Below are 23,910 nucleotides of genomic sequence, written 5' to 3'. Positions count from 1 at the left end.
AAGCATATACTGGTTTAGTAACATTTTACACTTTACACAGATAGTGTGGACTGCAAATGAAAGAAATATGAAGGATCTGTTTCTGTATACAGAATTAAAAATTAAATGAAAAATGTATTTGTATACATAATTAAAACATTCATCTATTGTTGCCTTCAACTTGTGATACTCAGGGCGCATTAGTTTATGTTTTAAGCTAACATGATCTTCAGCCATCCCATCTGTGTTGACTTCCCTACAAAAAGTACACATTCTCTAGGGCCATACAGGGAATTAGAAATCTCTAATTGGGCCTCTCTGATCAGAAAGATTAAACAAATATATTGATGAAGGCAGAGGTAAGACTGGTTGCTCAGTTACTACACACATTACAGAGTAGAGAAGTGGAAGGAGTAAAAAAGGTCTTCGGAGTTCTGGCTCTTGGTTCAACAGTTCAGCCATTAGAATCTTCTTCCTCATAGCACAGTTGGAGCCTTTAATTATCTGAACAGATTATCTTTTTGGCACAATTATCACTTTGATTTTCTTTATTGAAGTGCCTTGTATATCAATATAGTTATCTTCTATGAATGATCATTTATTCTGGAACAGGAGAGAAGTTTTGTGATGTGACCTTGTGACCTTGGTTTAGCTTGACTAGATTTGTTTATGTATACTACAGACAGTGGTTTGTAACCACTTAAACTAATGGCATGGTGATTACAATTACTAATAAACTGATCCTGCCAACATCACATAACAGTTATAATCAAGCCCTACTACCTACAGCTTACAGAGGCTGAAACAGCAAAATATGGAAGGTGCAAGTACAATCCGGGAACCTACAATGTACTGACTGAGGAACAGAAGGAAAGGATGATCCGATAGCTAACATAAACAGCTAAAGAATTTGGGAGAACTGAACTGAGTTCCTGACTTCTCAACAAAGTCCCTCCTTAACAGCAACCTTTTCCTACCCACAACAAGCATCAGCTGCTTGTGCCAACTCCTTTTAAGACTGTTAATTATGCTTTTCAGGTGAAGCCAATAATCCACTTGAAAAAAAAAGGACAGTAAAAAGATGACAATTATTCTTGTGCATACCTGGGATGGAGCAGTGCTGGACCGAGACCCAGGCTGGGGACGAGTGGCTGGGGAGCAGCTTGGCAAAAAGGGGCCTGGGGCTGCTGGTGGGCAGCAAGCCTGGCATCAGCCAGCAGTGTGCCCTGGCAGCTGAGGGGGCAACCTGCATTTTGGGGGGTGTTAAAATCAGCGTAGCCAGCTGCTCCAAGGAGGTGATTCTCCTGCTATAGTAAGCATTGGTGTGGCCTTACCTTGAATATTGTGTGTGGTTCTGGGCTCTGTAATATGAAAAGGATGTTATGGTCCTTGAGAGTGTCCAGAGGGCAGAAAACCGGGTCAGACACATCCTGTGAGGAGAGGCTGAGGATACTTGGGCTGTCCAGTCTGCAGAAGAGGAGGCTCAGAGGCGGCCTCGTTGCTCCCTACAGCTCCCTGAGGAGGGGAAGTGCAGAGGGAGGCGCCGCTCTCTGCACCCGATGGCAAGGCGGCAGGGAACGGCACAGAGCTGAACCAGGAGAGGGTCAGACTGGGCATTAGGGAAAATGCGTTGACCATGAGCGTGGTCAGACACTGGGGCAGGCTTCCTAGAGAGGTGGTTGGTGCACTGTGCCTGCCAGTGCTCAAGACGCATTTGGACAATGCCCTCAGTAATGCGCTTGAACTTTTGGTTAGCCCTGAAGTGGTCAGGCAGCTGGACCAGATGATCTTTGAAGGTCCCTTCCAACTGAACGATTCCATATCATTCCATCCCGGAAATGTCAACTGAGTGTTGAGGTAGGTGCTGTTCCTCTGGCAATGGTCCCCAGCCACCTCTATCAGACTGAATGTGGAGTTATCTTTTTGCATGACTGAAGTCTAAATGAAAGAGTTGGCAGCCTCAGGTAAGAAGGAAGACAGGCTGTGGGAGGTGGACAGGATATAGAAGAGTAAAAAAGTGAAGTAGTAACAAATTGATATCCCCAGCTATGAGATCCTGAGGATAAAGTCTGTCCTTGTTTTCCCAGGAACGTGTCTCACGTTTTCCCTGGTTTCTCTGAGAATGGGACAGAGCAAAGCATGCAAGTGTGACCATAAACTGCCAGTAGGTAAGATGTAGCTTGGACATTACACTGGATATTCATTTCTAGGGTGTTTTTTTTGTTTGTTTGTTTGTTTTTTGTTTTCCTACCTGCATAAATTATAGGTGCCAATGCTACACAGTGTACACGGTGTGGGATCACTCTAGAAAGTTGCAACTTGGAAATCAACATTATGCGTTCTACAATCTGCAGAGCCTAATGTAAGGAATTTGCTTTGCTGATACTATCTGTTTGTTTTGATAGCGGAGCAAAGGTTTTAGGCAGGAGGTCCATCCTGCAGACAGCTATGGAGGGCACTATAGGTTTTTGTGTACCCCAGGTCCTCACAAAGAAAAGGAGTATCTGCTGTTTCATGGAAGCTTAGGCTACCAGGGTGCAGAGAAAAGCTAGTGAAATGATTTCAATATCCTTAGCTGCCTTAATTCAGATTTTAACTTCCAAAGGTATTGAGGGTGTTCAGCACCATGCAGAGATGGGCCCTGAAAAGAAAGCCAACCCCAAACTTTGAAAGTAGCTAAAATTCTGTTGTTTTAACTCACTTTCTGTTGGTACAACAGGAAGTGAAGGAAAGTATCTGCAACAGTTGCACTTCTCAGAAGTCATTTATGGGTAAAAGGACTCAGGCTGGAAAAAAAATGCCAGCAAATTTAATATCTTAAAGTCATTTATTTTCTGTTGTACATGCTTTCTGCACAGCAAAACAACACATGTATGTATTTACATGTTTTAAATTAATATTGTATTCTTGACAAGTCATAACATTTTCATATTTTACTTCTCAGTACCAAATACTCAAAATTCTCTTCCATTGCCCCAATAACCTCTGAATGGAGTTCCTTTAATTTAAAGGTTGTGTGAACAATATGCTCATGAACAAGACAATGTTGATAATACTGGAAATAACAGAAAGGCTTGGAGTGTTTCATCATACACATCTAGGACAATATATAGAACAAACTCTAAAAATACTTATGATATAGGATTATACCGGATTAAATAAAACATATAGAAATTTTCAATAAATCATCTACAGTCATCTACATACCATAGTTTTAATAGCACATCCACAAGCTTCTAGAGCATTTCTTTGGTATAATTATTTGAAGATTTAATACAGACTTTCCAGCTTGAATGGAACTTTATTGCTCCATTCAAGCTCTGATGATTAAAGGCCATGCATTAACAGTCTGAGTTTAGTGATCTAACCAAACTCTATTTTGGGGGGGAGTTGTAAGGCTCCAGTTTTAAGTGCTCCAACTGGAAACAACATGAAGGCTCTGAGTTTCAGAAGCTTTTAGATCAACTCCAAGTTGATTTTAGATCAAGGTTCCCATAAGTAAAAGTGCATACTGACTATTCAGTACACTGAGTTTCCTCTGTGTGAAGTCCTTTGATTTTTAAATCCAGTCTAATTTAGGAATTGATATTTTGTATTAAAATCACTCATATTAACTCTATAAATAAAATTTAGGTAGTATTAGGGTCTGAAAATACCATTTTTGATTACTCTGAATATTCAAAGCTCCTATTAGCTTCAGTTAGATTTCTAAGGTAGCTAGGTGATGCTCTCCTCTGTATTCTGTTTCTTCTTGTGAGATTATACCAGTTGTACTGAGCATTTATATTTCCATTAAATAACATGAATATTAATTATGTTTTTGTGAACATTAAAAAACTAGTCTCTGAGCTGACATATAGGTATAAATGAAGATAACATTTACCCACCCCAAAAGAGCTCTCCATAGTGAACGTTTTTTTTACCTTGTGGCAGAAAGAGTAAAGAGTCTCCTGCTACAAAGAAAACTCTACTGCCTTCATTAAGTTGGTTGAAGTTTTCCTCCCTTATCTGCATTACCTTTTCTGAGCTATGTTCCATGCATACAGGCAGATGTAAATCTGCACCTAGCAGAGGCAGAGCAGTTGCAAAAAGGCACAGCTTGTAAATCAAGCAACCCATATTGCTTTGGAGCAGGGAAAGGAAAAGTCCAGAAGAGGGTCACACCTAAAAATCTGTTTGAATAATAGTCCTACAGGATTCATTTAAACTTACATAAATATGATTCCCTCCTATAAAAACATAGTCTAACAAAACTGTATGGGTACCATAAGTAGTTGCACAACCCTGACAATAGCTTCTATACTGGGACTCTAATAAGACAACTGTATGTGCATTCAGACACTTATATTCCATGGAAATATAAACATTTCAAATGAAACATGCAAGAAATAAAATTCAGCCATGAAAACCATAAATATGCTACAAAGAATGATTCAAATGTGAAAAATGTCCATAACATTAGAAACAGTTCTCTGTATGAAGTTTGCATTAAGATCAAACCATTGGTTTCCCACAAATGATGAATGCTACCACGTGTTTATTCTGTGGACCCATAGCAGATGGATATTAGTGGAGACTGTTATGTTTGATCCCCGCCCCGACTATGAACAAATTGTGCTACCGTGGTAATGGGAAAACAGACTTTTTCCTTGGATATTCACTTGAAATGGAAGTTCTTAAAGTGTCCAGGGAGTTTTCTGCCTTCACAGACTGTGACTTTCTGCACCTCTGTGGGAGCAAGTTCTTGTAGAATTCCACAGCCTTCTTCTGGAAGTGCTTCCCGACTATAACGTATAGGACTGGGTTCAAGCAGCTGTTGCTAAAGGCGCAGTAGGTAGCTATCTGGGTCACAATGTCATTGATTTCTTCAAGGCATTTCAAAGTTTTTGCCAAGGAGCAGATTGTATCGATGAATGTGCTGATCTGGAACGGGAGCCAGCAAATGACAAACAGCAAGAGCACAGCAAGGACCAGCATGGTGGCTCTCCTTTCTGTCTGGATTAACTTCATTTTTTGTAACTCACTACTTCGTAGGGCCTTGATGATCTGGGTAGTGCAATAGGTAATTACACAGAGTGGGATCACAAAGCCCACAATATTCAGCAGGCAGTTGTTTGCAGGGTGCCAGTAGGGGGATGGATAAGCAAGAGAGCAGGCTGTGATGTTGTATTCTTTGTAATACTGTAGTTTTCGGAAGACCATCGTAGGTGAGCACATGAACAACGCACACATCCAGACTACAAAGCTATTCCACTTGGCACAGACAGTTCGCCTCATCCGTCCCAGAGACATGGTTTTCACCAAGGCCAGATAGCGGTCAATGCTCACTAGCGTCAGAAAATAAATGCTAGAATAAAAATTCATGTTGCTGACTGTGTTGACGGCTTTACAGAGGAACAGGCCAAAAGGCCACTGAAAATTATTAGAAATATTAATGGCCCAGAAAGGCAAAGAACAGACTAGCAGTAGGTCAGCAAGTGCCATGTTTGCTAGGTAAATTTCAGCCACTGTGCAGCGACCCTTGTGGAAACACAGTACGATAAGGACAAAGGCATTTTCTATTGCTCCCAGAATAAATATAAACCAAAGGAATCCAGGCTGAAAAGTCTGTAGCCATAGCCATGCATCTGAATTTATACATGTGTATCCATTCAGCTGATGAACTTCGGAATCATTGTGGAAATCTGCTGGAATGATTGTGAACTCCTCGGTGGCCATAAGCTTGTAAAGTTGTGTAACATTTTCAGTTGTGATGGTAACCATTTCTGTGCAGAGAAGAAGAAGAAAAACACGCGAAATGAGATCATTGCTGCAAAAGACACAATGAGAAAAGCTGGCTCTGCTTTTACCACTGTCCTAAAAATGTGGTATTGAACAGGCTCACAATTCTCTGGCTTGTTTTTCTGTATGCACCCTGCATGCTTGTAGAGGGTTTTAAAAAGCAAACTGCCATGGACTGTGCATTTGGATCAATCAAGGGGGTGAAACAGAAGGGATGAAGCAACAGTTGTCATTGTAACAAGCAGGTTAACTGAAGCTGGAAGAGAACATTGGCTGGCCTTTATTCACTAGAGCTACATTTTTTTTTTCTTTATCTTTTCCTTCCTTCCTTTCCTTCCTTCCTACCATGGTAGGTGGGTTGGCAGGTTCGCAAAGATGGTGGCCATCTGGCTACAGTGAGCTAATTTGGGTGCAACTGTACAATCTGAAAACCAGGTGCTATACTGTAAATATTCAGAACAGTCTAGGGTCTTACAGGGAGCTATTTAAGGGCCTAACTGTCAGATATGTGCTTAAATGTCACTAGGATTAAACAGTAGTTAAGTGTCCAGGTTTCATTTAGTGACATTAAAATGTTAACTGCGTTACCTGTATTGCTGTGTTTCTGAGATAATTAATGCTCAAGTACAAGACTGGTTTCCCAGTACGCACGTATAGTTCCCTAGACTAGGTGACAGTAAAACTGTTTTTCTTATTCCAGGTCTTTAAAATACCACAGTTTATATTATGGTTTGGCTGGAAGCTTTTCAGATGTATTTTTAACTAAAATATTTGTCTGATTCATCTGGTGAAAAGACAGTGAAAAGGGGACACATTTGTAGTTCCTGGAAGGATGAGGTTCTCATTTGTTTTCTAGTTACTGCGTTTGTTGTTTTATAAATGTCAGTGCTGGATATGCACATAGACATTTGGCTGTTAGATTCAGAATTCCTGAAAAATGATGGCCATATTCTGTGTATTTGTTTTGAATTAAGTACTGTAGTGCTTGGGAACCAAAAGCAAAGATCAAGATGGCATTTCACTACCTACAGTAGAGGCAACAACAAAGACTCTACCATAAAATTTATAGCACAGTTGTCAGGCAGTACAGGTCAACTGGATAGAACAGGCAAGTGGGACTGAGAATTTTGAAATACAGGGCAGTTCAAAAATAGATTAATGAGCACAAACCAAAATGACAGCAATGCACATTTCCAGTCTTTCATAACTTAAGTAAAGGACAATATTTGCATAAACTGGACAGTAACATAAATATTCTCATTCTCCAAGTTTATCTTTCCAAACCCAAAACTTTTCAAGCCCATATCTAGCCGCAGGAACATATCTCGATCCTCTAGCATGTATCCTAACTCTTCATCCATCTTGTCCTTATTAGAACCACCTCAGCCTTGAGACACCTGTATCCTTTAGATTTCTGAATGTTTTCAACCAGCATCTGGAGAATGGGCTGGTGGCTGGTGGAACCAGTTTATTATCTATCATTACACATTGTAGACACCTGTCCAGTGACATATGCGTTTGGTTACACTGGTTATCTGGAGCTTTTAGGTCTTGAGGATATGGATTTGTTTGTTCTATATTGAAAGCAAACACCATATGCAGTGCATATTATACAACATTGGAAATATTCTGATCTATGTTTGTCATTCGTCTTCCATGTGCAAACAACTGCTGCAGGTTGTAAATTTTTGTCTGAGCCCTTCCAGGCATCTGCATATACATTGCATGTTTCTGTGATTTTATTTGTTCATATTTCAGTACAATGTAGGATAATACCAAGAGTCACTGAAACCTAGATATGCCTCATCTAGTGCTTCTGATTTATCCATTAGTCTGTATTGGATTGGTTTGACACAACCTTATTCTCGACATGCTTATATTGGCAGTTCCTTATTACTTTAATTTTCTTTATTGTCCTCTATATGTTGGTATATTGATTATTTATTATTATTATTTTTTAACCTATTTCCAGGAATTTAAATGAGCATGACAGGTCTGTAAGTCCCTGGGTCCTGCACTCTATGCCTTTTAATGACAGGTATTTTTTTTTACTCTCTCTGGGCTTCTGAAATGTCCCCGTTCTCCTTGACCTCACAGACACAAGAACAAAGATTTCCTCTCCTAATTCCGGAACACCAAAATGGCGGGTTATATAAAACCCTGCCATTTTGAGAGCCTCCATATGTTCTTTAATTTGTTCTTCCTCAAATCACATTTATCAAATTGTTCAAATCAATCATCTTAAATATCAGTTTACAGTCTTTTCTGAGAAGATTAACACAGTAACTCAGCTAACACAGCTGTGATTAACACACAGGATTAACATAGCTACTGCAAAGAGTAGCTTCAAGTCTCTCTTTCTGTGTCTCATAGAATATCCCAAGCCTGGAGGGACCCACAAGGATCATCGAGTCCAATTCTTGGCTCCACACAGGACCACCCAAAACCCAAACCATGTATCTGAGAGTGTTGTCCAAACACTTATTGAACTCCAGCAGGCTTGGTGCCGTGACTGCTTCCATGGGGAGCCAGTCCCAGTGCCTGACCACCCTCTGGGTGCAGAACATTTCATAGAATGTCCTGGGTTGTAAAGGACCTTAAAGATCATCTAGTTTCAACCCCCTGCTCTGGGCAGGATTAACCTTTCCCTAACATCCAGCCTGACCCTCCCCTGTCCCAGCTCCATGCCATTCCCTCGGGTCCTGTCGCTGTCCCCAGAGAGCAGAGCTCAGCGCCTGCCCCTCCGCTCCCCTCGTGAGGGAGCTGCAGGCCGCCATGAGGCCTCCCCTCGGCCTGCTCTGCTCTGGGCTGAACAAACCAAGGCACCTCAGCTGCTTCTCATATGTCTTGTCCTCCAGACCCTTTGCTATCTTTGTAGCTCCTTCTCCTGGCACTTCATGCTGTAAAAACACATAGGACATTCTAATGGATGACCAACAGAAGGTCATCTGAGAACAGAAGATCTTGGGCAATACTACTGGCAGAAGCTGTTGCTTCTGCTGATAGCAGGCTATGAACTGGTGGCAAGAATTAAGTGTATTATAAAATGTTTTCAGGTTGGATATCCACATATATTTAATAAAGCATTAATTAGTGATTCAAAGTCAAAATGGCTATGATGTAGTTGACAATTTCTACGCCCTCCGTCACAGTTATGACTAATAGAAAAACAATAACCAGGATTTAATTCTACAGCAAATAACTGCTCAAAAATGCCTATTGATTGATATTTTTCCTTTAATTCATCTCTTTTAGATGATTGTGCTTTAGAAGGGAAAGCCCCAGAATTCTTTAAAATAAATTACTTCTATCACATTACCAGGGTCTAAGAACAGTGTGCAGGGACTAAGTCCCGTGCTGTGGGGCTCCTGGATGACTTGCCTCCTTGGTCCTTACCTCAAGCACTTCTGTAAAACGTTGGTAGAAATGTGGGTGTGAACAGTATAAAATGTACAAATGATCATTACATACCTTATTTAAACGATTGCCTGGGGCTATTCTCTATAGCACAGGAAAGTCATTTAAACTACGTGCTTGCTGAATAAATTATGATTTACACAGCCACAATTTTGAAAAGAGATTTATGTCTATTTGCCGTTATCTTATTATTGCAATTCAGTGAAAATAAATGTAATCCCTTCACACAGCCTCTACAAACACTTCCCGTGCAATGCAAGGCAGTTTTAATGTCTCAGCTGGGATCCTCAAAAAGGTTTTATCTGGTGATTATGATATAAACACTGCCCAGCTGAAGCAACCCACTTGTTACTGAGATTATGAAGGACTGCTGTAGTGGGTTGAACTTGTCTCTGCTGAAGTTCACCTCCTACAGCTAGATACTTCCTGCCTGACAGTCACGTAAAAACATTGTCAGTCATTGCTTCATGTTGTTCCAGAATATTTTTTTTTTGCTAATAGCATTGGGCATAAATGGCAATGTTTTAGTAGCAGGAGGCTGCAGGGTGCTCTGTGTTCCAGACAGCCATGTCCTGCCCTGTGCAGGTGGCACCCAGCCCTGTGTCACTTTCAAACACTGACCTGAGCAACAGAGGAGGGCTTTGAGGTTGGCTGACACAGTCATATGTTGGACAATGGCCCAATCCTGCCAATGCTGCAAATAATGTACCCTCATGGACGAGCTAGGAAAAAGGTGGTAATAAACTGTAGTTGCTGTGCTGCTGGAGAGGGGAGAGGGACCCCAAAAGGTGATGGTCTAAAGTGCCATGGCCTGAAAGCTCTGAGGACTGGGCACGGTCATTAATGCCCCTTGGCTTTGCCTGGAACATGGTGGGATGTCCTACTGATCAAGGATGGACTTGTATGTACCATCCTGGGGGGAGCATATCAGAAGACAGGTGTGAGAAGAGCAGCAAGACAAGGATGATGCACAGTGTACAGAAAACTTGGAATAAGGGTCAGGTGAGGATGGAAAGTCTTCATGTTACTGCTGTACGTGCTGGACTCTATGGATGGTCCTTACTGAAGGAGGAGAAGCAGAATATGATAAAGCAAAACAAAAAGCCCTCTAAGGATCACGAGCTGTGAGCTAAAAACACAAGCACAGGAAAAAAAGTCAGAGCTCAGTTAATGGTGTTACTGGATATGAATAAGCTTGAGGAAAGCTAAGCATTTTACTCCCCAAATGGGGAAATGCATCAAGTTAACATTTTTTCACAACCTGTTTTGGGTCTGGATGAAGCCCTGCAGCTATTAGATTCATGGTCTGATTAACACCTCTGAGAGTGGTATTAAACCTTTCTTGTACTATGCTAACATTTGTTTCAATGCTAAGATACAGTGAGATATAATCTGAAAGAACAAGGGACAGACAAGCAGGCAGAAACTGTTGCCAAATGACCCCAAACTTCATGGCTACCTGTTGCCGCAGGATCAGTTTGGGTTAAGTGTAACCCGTGGTGTAAACAAGGGTATTTGAGACTAAGAAGGGGGGGAAGAGGGCTATTTGGCTTAAGCTGAGCCAGAGCATTCAATGTTTGTTTAATAGTTCATGGAGTAATTTCTTCTTGGTATCCAAATTAGGGATGAGATGTTTGAGTTAACTGGCAAAAAAATGGCATAAAAATTCCCCGAGAGACTGTTTTGCCCATGGGAATACTTCTGACTACAAAGGTACTGGAATTACAAGCATGATGCAATATTTCAACCTCTGATAGTTTATGATCTCTCCTATTTGTAAGTTATAGCCACATCCTGGTATGGTCAAATTGCCCACTGATTACATCAGCTAGGATTATAGAGCTGAAATGAGTCACTGCAGGCATCCATGCTTCCATCCCTAATTTATGCTTTCCTACAACAAACAACACTTCTTTTGCCCTCAAGCAAGAGTAGACACAGTTCAAACCAAAACAAGGGGCTGAGCATCCATGTGGTCATAGTTCAGTGAAGTGTCTTCAGTGTGAGCACTTGCCAGCTGCTGATGTTGTCCTGAGTCTATATAGTTAATCAGCATTTCATAGAGACAAGAACAATTTCCAGTTTCCTTTACTTTTTGGGATCACCATCCTGCTCTGAGTCTTTGCTAAATGTTCCCATATCCCAGTGAAGTCAATCCAAAGCATCTGGGGGCTTCCATATTTGGATTTCTCTATTTTTAGGAAAAAAAAATTGTCTGGGAATAATTTGAAAATTTGGTCATTCCCTCAGGATTTCTCTGAACTCTGGAAGTCCAGACAACCATTCCTGTTTTTTCTCCAATATATACATAAGGACTGGGATGCTGCTGGGAGCCTGTGTTTTAGGTCTTTGTGTACTGGTTTCTATATGCAACGATGTTCTGCCTGTTTTGTCACAGTCACCACGTGTTTGTGTGCTGAGGACAAACTCACGCATTCTCGACTAGGCAAGCTGAATTAGAACAAAAAAAGCATCAATTCAAACAAAATCCCATCACGTACAGGAAACACAGACAATCCTGCCTGTGGCTTCTAAGAACTTTTCTTGCAGGCTGCGGCCTTGTGGTTCAGGGCCTGGTGCAATCTGTTGCCAAACCTCTCCCCAGAGCACAGGAGCACTGCTGCTGCTGAAGGTGCTCAGAGGAATATAAAATTGTGCCTGCCTCACAGACACGGAGAGCAAGCAGTGCAGGAACCCCGGCACATCTGCTTATTCTGATGATGCATAGTGGCACTGTGCAGAGAAACACACGTATCTGCTCGGGAACGGCTAGGTTCCTGGCTATTTATGTACATTTATTCACAGTTTCTCTCAGCAGGGTCAGCTAACTGCTGACACATCACTTGGGAATGAATGCAGGGAACCACTGCATCACCTCCTGCTGTGTCATACTGTGCCCATGCCTCTTAAGACACGTCTACTTCTCTGAGCAGCGTAAGGCTTCTTCTCATCCACTAGTAAAATTTTATCAGGACGAAGGGAGGTGTAATTCACTTTTATTCAAGGCGAATCGTGAACGTTCCCTTTGCCAAGACAGTAGAATAAGCTCTCTTGTCACCAGAAACCTTGCTGCCTGGCTTGTTCTGCTTTGTTCAGCAGCAAGATGTATCTTGGCACTTAGATTTGAGGTTTTAGTTATTCTAGGTCTTATTTATTAGCATCAGCATAAGTGGTCATGATAACAGAGAATAATTTTTTAAATGGAAAAAGCTGAAATATGTATACTATTATTACTATTGTAGCTTTGCTTAAAGAAACGTCATTAAGTAATCTCATAGACAAATTACTGCTTCTTAGCTTTGAATCACACAAAGAAAGAAGTATGTCTACATGAAAACTTCATCAGTGGTAAGAAGTTGAGACTGGCTTGTCGATTTATTCCTTCTGACTGTTTAAAATGCAAACGTTCCAGGATAGGATTTTGTTGTCAGCATCTTACTACAGCCTCTGGAATCATTACTCCAAAACCATAACAGTTACAACCATTTTGGTGTTTTTACAGGATACATCTGATATCCATTTTTCTTCCTGTATTAAATTAATTGGATACATGCAATGAACTCAGAGGAAAGGTATTTAATTAAAATAAGCCAGCATTACCTGGACATAAGCTTGTGGACAAATGCTATTGCAGAGGATTATTCCACATCCGGATTGTTTCAGTTCCCTGAAATAAAATAATATAATACTGATGATTACTCAGCCTCAGGACTCTTGTAGGCCACTTCAGGTAAGATTTTATGATCTCAGAATGTAAACTAAAGTTCTCGTGAGATTGCATACTGTCAGTTTATGCCTCTGCTATTCCCCAAAATGACTGTCCCTTGCTCTCAGATCTGCTGGAAACAATTGCGTAAGACCTATTTGGTGGTAGTGCCTGGGAGCTGGGTATCCAGAACAGAACTCCATTTCAGTGATACAGATTCAGAACAAGGGCCTTGTAAAGGCTAGATATGCCTCCCAGCTGAATTCCAGACTGAAGTCAGCAACATTCTTAACAATATCTTATGATATCTGATTTAAGTGCTGCCAGTGGCCAAATGATTTTCCAGATATATACAGCTTCATATAAAGCCAGATGATGGTGGCACAGAGGAGTGGAAAAGCTGGGAGGACAAACACAGCTTTGAGCAAGTGGCTGCATACTGAGAGGGGCACTGGCTCACTTCTGACATATGAGGCTTTAGAGATGGTGCTTTTTTAGAAGGCAGAGCAGCTACAGAAAGAAATAACGAAACACCCAAGGCCTGCCGTGGTCTCTCCTGTAAATCCCTGTGCAGAGCCAAGCCTGTTTTGATGCTATGTATTTTTGTGAGGTTTTGTCCTCCTGAACATATCTGAGCCCAGCTTGGGCAGCCAAGTATCCCTTGCTGATGTCTGTTAGTTTTGCAGCCTTACTTCTTCACGCTGGTATAAACGCTATAGTAAAAGCAACAGAGGAGCTGCCAGAGGCATAAGAAGATACAAAGGTATCTGTCCAACACATCTGCTGTTACTGAAATGAGAAATAACAATAATTTAAAAGATGTCATAGGTAAGGGTGGTTCTCTGCAGCATGGTGCTTACAAGAAAGCCTGTTTCCTGATGACTGTGGAAGTATTGCTTCTGTTTTCTCAAGAGCCAACATACAGGGTTAAAATTGATGGACTCAAGAAAATAAGAGGTGACACAACTTCTCTGAATTGCCTCAATTGAGACCATCTGACAGGTCACAAATATTTGCCAGCCAAGGAGAGGTAGGTTTCATTTTTCACATTTGGAGGTTTTCCTTCCAGGACAATATCTGTTTGCAGGGAAAAGGGAGTTTTACTGTTTCTTTATTTAGTGTCATGTATGGCATAACAATCTCAATGCATATTCCTTTAGCTGCACACCTACAGGTCTAGCAGGCCTGAAGAACATGTGATGGGATAGCCTAAGCAGAAGCTTTGCTCAGCAAGAAGTCAAAGGCATGTTAGAAGATCATTGTAATCTTCTGTGATGGACCTTATTCTTGGAATTTGTTGTCAACTAAAACACAGGCAAGACATGCTCCTTATAAATTCTGTTCCTTCTCTGTAAAGCTTATTTTCAAAGCTTCTATTTCAACTTTTATATATACATCAATAACTGTGATAATTCTGACTGAATATGAGAATATGTTATCTATGGGTAAAATAACTATAGCTGAGATGAAGAGCAGAACAGAATGGCTACACTTCTGTGAGAGCTGGTAGGAGGAGGAAAATATGAACCGGATCAGTGGGAATTACTGAACACAGGGTAATTGTATATGGAAAAGGGCCAATATCATTATGAACACTGTGTGTGTAGTCCAGATTTAGTGGTGGTATTCATCCTTTGATTTGATACTATCTGTTTTAGAAACTATTCTACTAACAATGCACTCCAAAATGATACAAATGTCACACAAGTCCGATGTTGTTGCCATTCTGAAAGAACATTTTTGTTACAATAGTTTTATTTAATCTGAAATGAGAAATAGTGATTTTTAACATTAGAGTCTGGTCTAGGATCAGAACAGCAGGATCATCAAGTTTATCCAGCCATTAAATCATTCAATTTCAAGCTTGTCACCTTCAGAAGTTTTAAAGACCCAACAGGATAAAGCCCTTAGTAGCATGGTCTGATCCCATCACTGGGCTAGATTTGAGCAAGAGGTTGGACTAGAGACCTTCCTAGATCCCTTCCAACCTAAGATCCTTAATTTGTGCTTCTTGTGCTAATAGTTGAAACTTCCAGTTGGATTCAGGCCCACAAACAAAAGTAGAATTTTGGCAGTGAGTAAGTGAATGTCCTTAGGAAGCTATGGACATTTTGGTGAAAGCACGGTGTGAACTGGCTTTTGCTAAATTTTTTGCTAATATCAGGACACAGCAGTGGCTTGTCCAAATTGGAGAAGGGAGGAAAAGCTGACTTGTATTAACTGGGGGTTTCAGTGGGGGCAGAGGGGAGCCTGAGTGCCTAGGGAGCAAAGCCTGCACACTGAGGGGCTGAGGGGCGATGCTGGTGTTTGACATGTGCCCAGTTACATCTTCTTCTCTGGGTTGTTGTGTGATGCATGGGCTGTTGGAGCCATGTTTCAAGTGTGTATTATCTGTGTAGCATGAAAATATGTACTGTCACATTTACCTTTCTAATCTTTGGGTCGCTTCAGTTATCTCTTTAGATGGCTACGGGGAGAGGTGGAGAGAGATAAGGAGATCTCAGAGACTTGAGCTTCACTAACATTAAGTTAGTGAAGAAGGGGAGATGCATAAGAGAAAAAAAAATCTGTGATTTTGACAGACAGCAACAGCCAGGTGTTTGTGAGGCCATTTGGGTGCTTTAATATGGGCATTTTGGAAAGTGCAGTGTGTCTGGGATGTCTGCCTGAGGATGGTATATGATACAAGGTCTCTGAAAGTTGTGTTTTTCTGGAGCCACGTGAAACACATTGGAGTTCCTGAAAGAGCCCCAGACACTTTTGGGGTCCCTTTGCCTTTTGATGTTAGCACAAAGACTGGAGGGTGGAGGACATAACTCCGCTGCGAAACTAGCAAATCTTTGGGCTTAATACGGTGTTATAAGGGCTATAAAATAGAGCATTGTGGCTGTAAAATGAAATGCAGAATCACAGCAAAAGAAGATAAAGAAAAGAGTCTCCTGGGAATAAGTCTGTTAAAACAGTCCAGATTTTAAGAGCTGAAAAAGAGAAGCTGCTGATTTGTTTCAGAATATAATAATAATTTAAAAAAAAAGAAATATGTTTATGCTTTTCAAGTATGGAAAAATACTTAAAATTTTAAAATATAGTTAAAATTTCTGTGTTTGAAATAAATGTAGTCTGATGTAGTGTTTAGCATATTAGACCTTGGCTTAATGTTGTTTTGAGGAATATTCCTGCTTCTTATCTTCTGGGACATTAGGAATGCTATGTAAAGTTGTGGTACCTTGGCAACAGCTGAAGAGGATGAGCTAGAGTCAAAGGTTTTTGTTTCTGATATTATGTCTTTCCTCTGAAAAAAGGTATTATCTATGGGTAAAATAACAGAAGAAAAAAACAAACCTGCCTTAGTACATCTATTTTTGCTGACTTTCTGACCTCTTTAAAATCTGCATGTTCATAACACCTTCCTCATTCCTGAGAATGCTGTATTCCTCAGAGTTGACTTAAATTACATCTGTATTTTAACTTTTCATAACTATATTAAGAACAACATAAGCTAGAAATATTCAGCAAGAAATAACTCTTAAAATTGTAATTTCTGTTGTAGAAATATTTTGTCCTCTTTCCCTGAAGCATGGAGGAGAGAAAACACATGTTTAGTTAGAAAGGTAATGCCACAGAGCTCTGATATATCGCTCCTTTTGTAACATTTATAAATGTCACGTATTAATGTATTGTTCACTAGCAATAACATCACTGAGAGCAATTTACAAATGTGAGTGGACTCAGTCACTGAGAAATCTTTTTTTTCTGTGAAAAGTTCTTACATGAGCTGTCGTGAGGCTACATGACCTACACCCAGTCAGTGATGAGCACAAGGGCTAGGTGTGACTAACAAGGTGCTGTAAAGATTTAGTCATGGTCTTGCTATATGTATTAGCTTACAGAGCAGTTCTCTGGAGCTGTACAACTCCTCTTGTATGGAAATCTTTCATGGATATGGGATTTCAGAAAGCATCCCCGAAAAGAACTGCTATTGATGATAAAGTGACTGAGAATGTTCCTCTGGCAGGGAAAGGCTGCATCAGAGCTTTGTTAAATTAAAAAGTGGCCTACGTCACAAGGAAGGGTATAAGCAAATAAATAGTCAAAAATGCCTATTCGTCATGGCAAGGTGCAGGTTGGACAAAGGAATAAAATAAGACGGTAAATCCCTCAGCACCACCACTACCACTACTCCTTAAAACTTCTGCTAATATTTGAAATGCTAATATTGTCTTTGGCAATAAAACTAAGTGAGGTCTGTAACCGTGGGGGCATCAAGAACTGAGTATTTGACGGTGATGTGTGCATAGCAACCAATTCCCTAGTTTAAATTAAGACTTGAATAAATGGTTTACCATTTTGTCTTCCTGTTTCCTGGAGATTTCCTTTGTGTTAATGGTTGTCCTGGTTCCAGTTAGGACAGAGTTAAGTAGCTCATAGTAGCTGGTAGGGTGCTATGTTTTGGATTAGGATGAGAAGAGCGCTGATAACATGCTGATGTTTTAATTGTTGCAGAGCAGTGTTTACACCAGGCCAAGGACTTTTCGGCTTCTTGCTCTGTCCTGCCAGCGAGCAGGCTGGGGGTGCAGCAGGAGCTGGGAGGGGACAGACCCAGGACAGCTGACCCAAACTGGCCAAAGGGGTATTCCATACCATCTGACGTCATGCTAAACAATATATAGGGGTGGCTGGCCGGGGTGGGGGGGCCGGCTGCTCGGGAATAGGCTGGGCATCGGTCAGCGGGTGGTGAGCAATTGCATTGTGCATCACTTGTTTTCTTACACATTATTATTGTTAATACTATTACCATTATCACTATTATTATTATTATTGTTATTATTATTTTCCTGTCTTAATAAACTGTCTTTATCTCAACTCACAGGCTTCACTTTCCCGTTTCTCTCCCCCCATCCCAGAGAGGGAGGGGGGAGGGTGAGCGAACGGCTGTGTGGTGTTTAGCTGCCAGCCGGGTTAAACCACAACAGTCTTTTTGGCGCCCAACGTGGGGCCCGAAGGGTTGAGATATCGACAAATCTGACCAGAGTGTGTTAAACTAAAATTGGTATAAGTATTGGACCTGCTTAATAGTTGCTAGTCACGATGTTGATTGCCTTAATCTCCAGTCTGCTGTACCTGTATTCCAAATTGAGTTTTATGGTGCGTTACTTTCTGTATGTGCTCCCTGTTGCACTGTTTATCCTTTCCGGGCCCTGGTTTAAGATTGTTATGGTACTGTGCGGTGTAACAATGGCTTATGAAATGATGAAATATCTGGTCACGACTTTAACCTGGTATTTGTACTCAGCACTGACGTCGACTCTATACTTTGGAACCCATATCTCGGAAACTATTAGCAATTACACCTATTGCCTGTTTTCGTTAGGGAGCCAATCTGTGAAGGGGACAGGGGAAGACATGTTTCCCTACCTGTTCACTCTCCCTTTCTCCTTCACCACCACCCTCTTATCCCCCGAGTTAGTTACGGTGGTTCTCCGAGATGTTGAATATCCTTGGGATACTCAGACCAGCCTGCTCTTGTTGTTATGTCTCCTGAATGCGCTTCAGATTTTGTGGAGGGTTAAACAACTACTTAGGAATCTCATCCGGAGATCTGTCTTGAGGCGGGATAGTTGCGAGTGGCAGGGAGTGTGGGAGGATATGGGCAGGTTTCTAGAGCAGTGGTCACCTCCAGTGTTTTGGACATTCACCCCTGAACAACTGCAAAATCCTAAAAAGCTGGCAGAATGCTTGAAAAAAAGGTGTCATGACTCTGGCAGTTCCAAAGTGACACAAATCACTGTAGCGTGCTGGGGTCTGGCTTGTGCCTATCGAGCTGCAATTGATGTTATTAGCAACCTAGCTCCAGCTCCTGCAGCCGCTCCAGCTGCAGCTCCTGCAGCCGCTCCAGCTGCAGCTCCTGCAGCCGCTCCAGTTCCAGCTCCTGCAGCTACTCCAGCTCCAGCTCCTGCAGCCGCTCCAGTTCCAGCTCCTGCAGCTACTCCAGCTGCAGCTCCTGCAGCCGCTCCAGTTCCAGCTCCTGCAGCTACTCCAGCTGCAGCTCCTGCAGCCGCTCCAGTTCCAGCTCCTGCAGCTACTCCAGCTGCAGCTCCTGCAGCCGCTCCAGTTCCAGCTCCTGCAGCTACTCCAGCTCCAGCTCCTGCAGCCGCTCCAGCTCCAGCTCCAGCTCCTGCAGCCGCTCCAGTTCCAGCTCCTGCAGCTACTCCAGCTCCAGCTCCTGCAGCCGTTCCAGTTCCAGCTCCTGCAGCTACTCCAGCTCCAGCTCCTGCAGCCGCTCCAGCTCCTGCAGCCGCTCCAGTTCCAGCTCCTGCAGCTACTCCAGCTCCAGCTCCTGCAGCCGTTCCAGTTCCAGCTCCTGCAGCCGCTCCAGCTCCTGCAGCCGCTCCAGCTCCAGCTCCTGCAGCTACTCCAGCTCCAGCTCCTGCAGCCGTTCCAGTTCCAGCTCCTGCAGCCGCTCCAGCTCCAGCTCCTGCAGCCGCTCCAGCTCCTGCAGCCGCTCCAGCTCCAGCTCCTGCAGCTACTCCAGCTCCAGCTCCTGCAGCCGCTCCAGCTCCTGCAGCTGCTCCAGCTCCAGCTCCTGCAGCCGTTCCGGCTCCTGCAGCCGCTCCAGCTCCAGCCCCTGCAGCCGCTCCAGCTCCAGCCCCTGCAGCCGCTCCAGCTCCTGCAGCTGCCCCAGCTCCTGCAGCTGCCCCAGCTCGTGCAGCTGCTCCCACTCCTGTGGCTGGGTCAGAGAAACGAGCTGTAGCAGTGCAAGTTGACCCCGCAGAGGGTATCCCAACCCCTGTGGCAGACCCTGTGTCTGGGTCAGAGAAACGAGCTGTAGCAGTGCAAGTTGACCCCGCAGAGTGTATTCCAAGCCCTGTGGCAGACCCTGTGTCTGGGTCAGAGAAACGAGCTGTAGCAGTGCAAGTTGACCCCGCAGAGGGTATTCCAACCCCTGTGGCAGACCCTGTGGCTGGGTCAGAGAAACGAGCTGTGGCAGTGCAAGTTGCCCCTGTAGACAAGGTGAAAAAATGGTATAGAGGCTCAGGTCGTTTAAAACGCAGACAGTCTTCTGCTAAGTCTGGGCGAAGTGAAGACGAGGCTGGGCCATCAAAGGTGCAGGAGACTGAAGATGAGGATGAGGATGGCGAAAAATCAACAGTAACTACCCGGACTCCATACCAGCCATCAAAGGTGCAGGAGACTGAAGATGAGGATGAGGATGTCGGAAAATCAACAGTAATTACCCGGACTCTATACCAGCGTGAGCTACGAGATGTGCGAAAAGATTTTGGTCGCTGTATAGGCGAGCAGCTTGTCACCTGGCTGCTCCGGTGCTGGGACACGGGAGCCAATTATGTGGAATTGGAGGGCAAGGAAGCCAGGCGGCTGGGATCCCTTGCTAGGGACGCATGCATTGACAAAGCAATTGGAGATGGAGCACAATCTCGCAGCCTCTGGAGGCGTCTCCTGTCAGCTGTGAAGGAAAGGTATCTCTTCAAGGAAGAACTTGTATGTTTACCAAGCAAATGGACCACCATGGAGAAGGGAATTCAGTACCTGAGGGAATTGGCCGTACGGGAAGTAATTTATAAGGACCTAGATGACGCACAAACATCCACAGATCCAGATGCAGTCCAGTGTACACCACCCATGTGGCGGAAGTTTGTACGGAGTGCCCCATCATCATATGCCAACTCATTGGCAATACTAGCCTGGAAAACGGAGGAGAATCCCACAGTGAATGAAGTGACTAAAATACTCCGGCAGTACGAAGGAAATCTCTCCTCTTCCCTAAAGGCCTGTGTCTCAGCTGTGGAGAAACTCTCTGAAGAGGTCCACCAACTTAAAGAGAATTTATCTTCCCCTCCACCTGAACGAACCAGTGTCCACCAGCTAAAAGAGAATGCTTTGGAGAAACTTTCTGAAAAGATCCACCAACTTGAAGAAAGATTATCTTCCCCTTCACCTGAACGAACTAGTGTCCACCAGCTAAAAGAGAATACCTTGGAGAAACTTTCTGAAGAGATCCACCAACTTAAAGAGAGTTTATTTTCCTCCCCACCTGTACAAACCAGTGTCTCAGCTATTAGGGGTAAACGTTCATCTATGCAAGGAAGACAATATGGTGGGCACACACACCGCGCCACCCTGTGGTTTTACCTACGTGACCATGGAGAGGACATGAGAAAATGGGATGGAAAATCTACTGCGACCCTAGAGGCACGGGTACGTGAATTGCAAAGGAAAACAATTGGGAAAAAGGAGTTCTCTGAAAGGTTTGCTGCTCCAACTTCCAGCAGGCAGTCCTTTAAACACAGAAATGAAGATTCTGACCAGGACTAGAGGGGCCCTGCCTCCAGCCAGGGGGAGGAAAGGGACAATCGAGTTTATTGGACTGTGTGGATTCGATGGCCTGGCACGTCAGACGCACAGAAGTATAAGGCTTTGGTAGACACCGGTGCACAATGTACTCTAATGCCATCAAGCTATAAAGGGCCAGAGCCCATCTGTATTTATGGTGTGACGGGGGGATCCCAGCAGTTAACTGTATTGGAGGCTGAAGTGAGTCTAACCGGTAATGAGTGGCAAAAGCACCGTATTGTGACTGGCCCAGATGCTCCGTGCATCCTTGGCATAGACTATCTTAGAAGAGGATATTTCAAGGACCCAAAAGGGTTCCGCTGGGCTTTTGGCATAGCTGCTTTGGAGACAGAGGACATTAAACAGTTGTCTACCTTGCCTGGTCTCTCAGAGGACCCTTCTGTTGTGGGGTTGCTGAGGGTTGAAGAACAGCAAGTGCCGATCGCTACCACAACTGTGCACCGGCGGCAATATCGCACCAACCGAGACTCCCTGAGTCCCATCCATAAGCTAATTCGTCAACTGGAGAGCCAAGGAGTGATCAGCAAGACTCATTCACCTTTTAATAGTCCCATATGGCCAGTGCGAAAGTCTAATGGTGAGTGGAGACTAACAGTGGACTATCGTGGCCTGAACGAAGTCACGCCACCACTGAGTGCTGCAGTGCCGGACATGCTAGAACTCCAGTATGAACTGGAATCAAAGGCAGCCAAGTGGTATGCCACAATTGATATCGCTAATGCATTTTTCTCCATCCCTCTAGCAGCACAGTGCAGGCCACAGTTTGCTTTCACTTGGAGGGGAGTCCAATATACTTGGAATCGGCTGCCCCAGGGGTGGAAACACAGCCCTACCATTTGCCATGGACTGATCCAGTCTGCGCTGGAGCAGGGGGAAGCTCCTGAACACCTGCAGTACATCGATGACATCATTGTGTGGGGTGACACTGCAGAAGAAGTTTTCGAGAAAGGGAAGAAAATAGTCCAAATCCTTCTGAAGGCCGGTTTTGCCATAAAACAGAATAAAGTTAAAGGACCTGCACGAGAGATCCAGTTTTTAGGAATAAAATGGCAAGATGGACGCCGTCAAATCCCAATGGATGTGATCAACAAAATAACAGCTATGTCTCCACCAACTAGCAAAAAAGAAACACAAACTTTCCTAGGTGTCGTGGGGTTTTGGAGAATGCATATTCCAAATTACAGTCTGATTGTAAACCCGCTCTACCAAGTAACCCGTAAGAAGAATGCTTTTGAATGGGGCCCTGAGCAACGACAAGCCTTTGAACAAATTAAGCAGGAAATAGTTCATGCAGTAGCCCTCGGGCCAGTCCGAACAGGACCAGATGTAAAGAATGTGCTCTACACCGCAGCCGGAGAGAATGGTCCCACCTGGAGCCTCTGGCAGAAAGAACCTGGGGAAACTCGAGGTCGACCCCTGGGGTTTTGGAGTCGGGGATACAGAGGATCTGAAGCCCGCTATACTCCAACTGAAAAGGAGATATTGGCAGCATATGAAAGAGTTCGATCTGCTTCGGAAGTGGTCGGTACTGAAGCGCAGCTCCTCCTGGCACCCCGACTGCCGGTACTAGGCTGGATGTTCAAAGGAAGGGTCCCCTCTACGCATCATGCAACTGATGCTACATGGAGCAAGTGGGTTGCACTGATTACTCAGCGGGCTCGAATAGGAAACCCCAGTCGCCCAGGAATCTTGGAGGTGATTATGGACTGGCCAGAAGGGAAATACTTTGGGATATCACCAGAGGAGGAGGTGGTTCGTGCTGAAGAAGCCCCCCTGTACAACAAGCTACCGGAAAATGAGAAGAAATATGCCTTGTTCACTGACGGGTCCTGTCGTATTGTGGGAAAGCATCGGAGATGGAAAGCTGCTGTATGGAGTCCTACACGACGAGTTGCAGAAGCTGCTGAGGGAGAAGGTGAATCGAGTCAGTTTGCAGAAGTAAAAGCCATTCAGCTGGCTTTAGATATTGCTGAACGAGAAAAGTGGCCAGTTCTCTATCTCTATACTGATTCATGGATGGTAGCAAATGCCCTGTGGGGGTGGTTACAGCAATGGAAGCAGAACAACTGGCAGCGCAGGGGCAAGCCCATCTGGGCTGCGGCATTGTGGCAAGATATTGCTGCCCGGGTAGAGAACCTGGTTGTAAAGGTACGCCATGTAGATGCTCATGTGCCCAAGAATCGGGCTACTGAAGAACACCAAAACAACCAGCAGGTGGATCAGGCTGCTAAGATTGAAGTGGCTCAGGTGGACCTGGACTGGCAACATAAAGGTGAATTATTTATAGCCCGATGGGCCCATGACACCTCAGGCCATCAAGGTAGAGATGCAACCTACAGATGGGCTCGTGATCGAGGGGTGGACCTGACCATGGACACTATAGCACAGGTTATTCATGACTGTGAAACATGTGCTGCAATCAAGCAAGCCAAACGGTCAAAACCTCTTTGGTATGGAGGACGATGGCTGAAATATAAATATGGAGAGGCCTGGCAGATTGATTACATCACACTCCCTCAAACCCGCAACGGCAAGCGCCACGTACTTACAATGGTGGAAGCAACCACCGGATGGCTGGAAACATATCCTGTGCCCCATGCCACCGCCCGGAACACTATCCTGGGCCTTGAAAAGCAAGTCTTATGGCGACATGG

General features: G+C 43.7%; 1 protein-coding gene and 1 long non-coding RNA gene across 3 annotated transcripts in view; one reads left to right on the top strand and one right to left on the bottom strand.

Annotated features, from left to right (window-relative positions):
• Positions 1–36: 36 nt before the first annotated feature.
• On the top strand, positions 37–12,768 carry LOC308195619. Its single transcript, XR_013951675.1, has 4 exons — positions 37–1,274; positions 1,735–1,836; positions 2,067–2,147; positions 8,134–12,768. It is a non-coding gene; the product is annotated as an uncharacterized lncRNA (long non-coding RNA).
• Positions 2,788–23,910, bottom strand: part of BDKRB2 (bradykinin receptor B2) — a 33,888-nt gene continuing 12,765 nt past the window's right edge. Inside the window, exons 2-3 of one of the 2 annotated variants that reach the window (XM_080593394.1) lie at positions 12,778–12,844; positions 2,788–5,744 (exon numbers count right to left, since the gene is read on the bottom strand). In XM_080593394.1, coding sequence (XP_080449520.1) covers positions 4,597–5,742 — 1,146 coding nt within the window. In that variant the 5' untranslated portion in view covers positions 5,743–5,744; positions 12,778–12,844 and the 3' untranslated portion in view covers positions 2,788–4,596. The remainder of the gene's footprint in view (positions 5,745–12,777; positions 12,845–23,910) is intronic. The other variant, XM_080593395.1, reaches the window with a different exon arrangement.

This window comes from Anser brachyrhynchus (assembly GCF_964034855.1).
Source record: "Anser brachyrhynchus genome assembly, chromosome: 5".
NCBI lineage: Eukaryota > Metazoa > Chordata > Aves > Anseriformes > Anatidae > Anser > Anser brachyrhynchus.
Note: the sequence above shows the minus strand (reverse complement) of the source record. Positions and strands in the feature narration are given on the sequence as shown.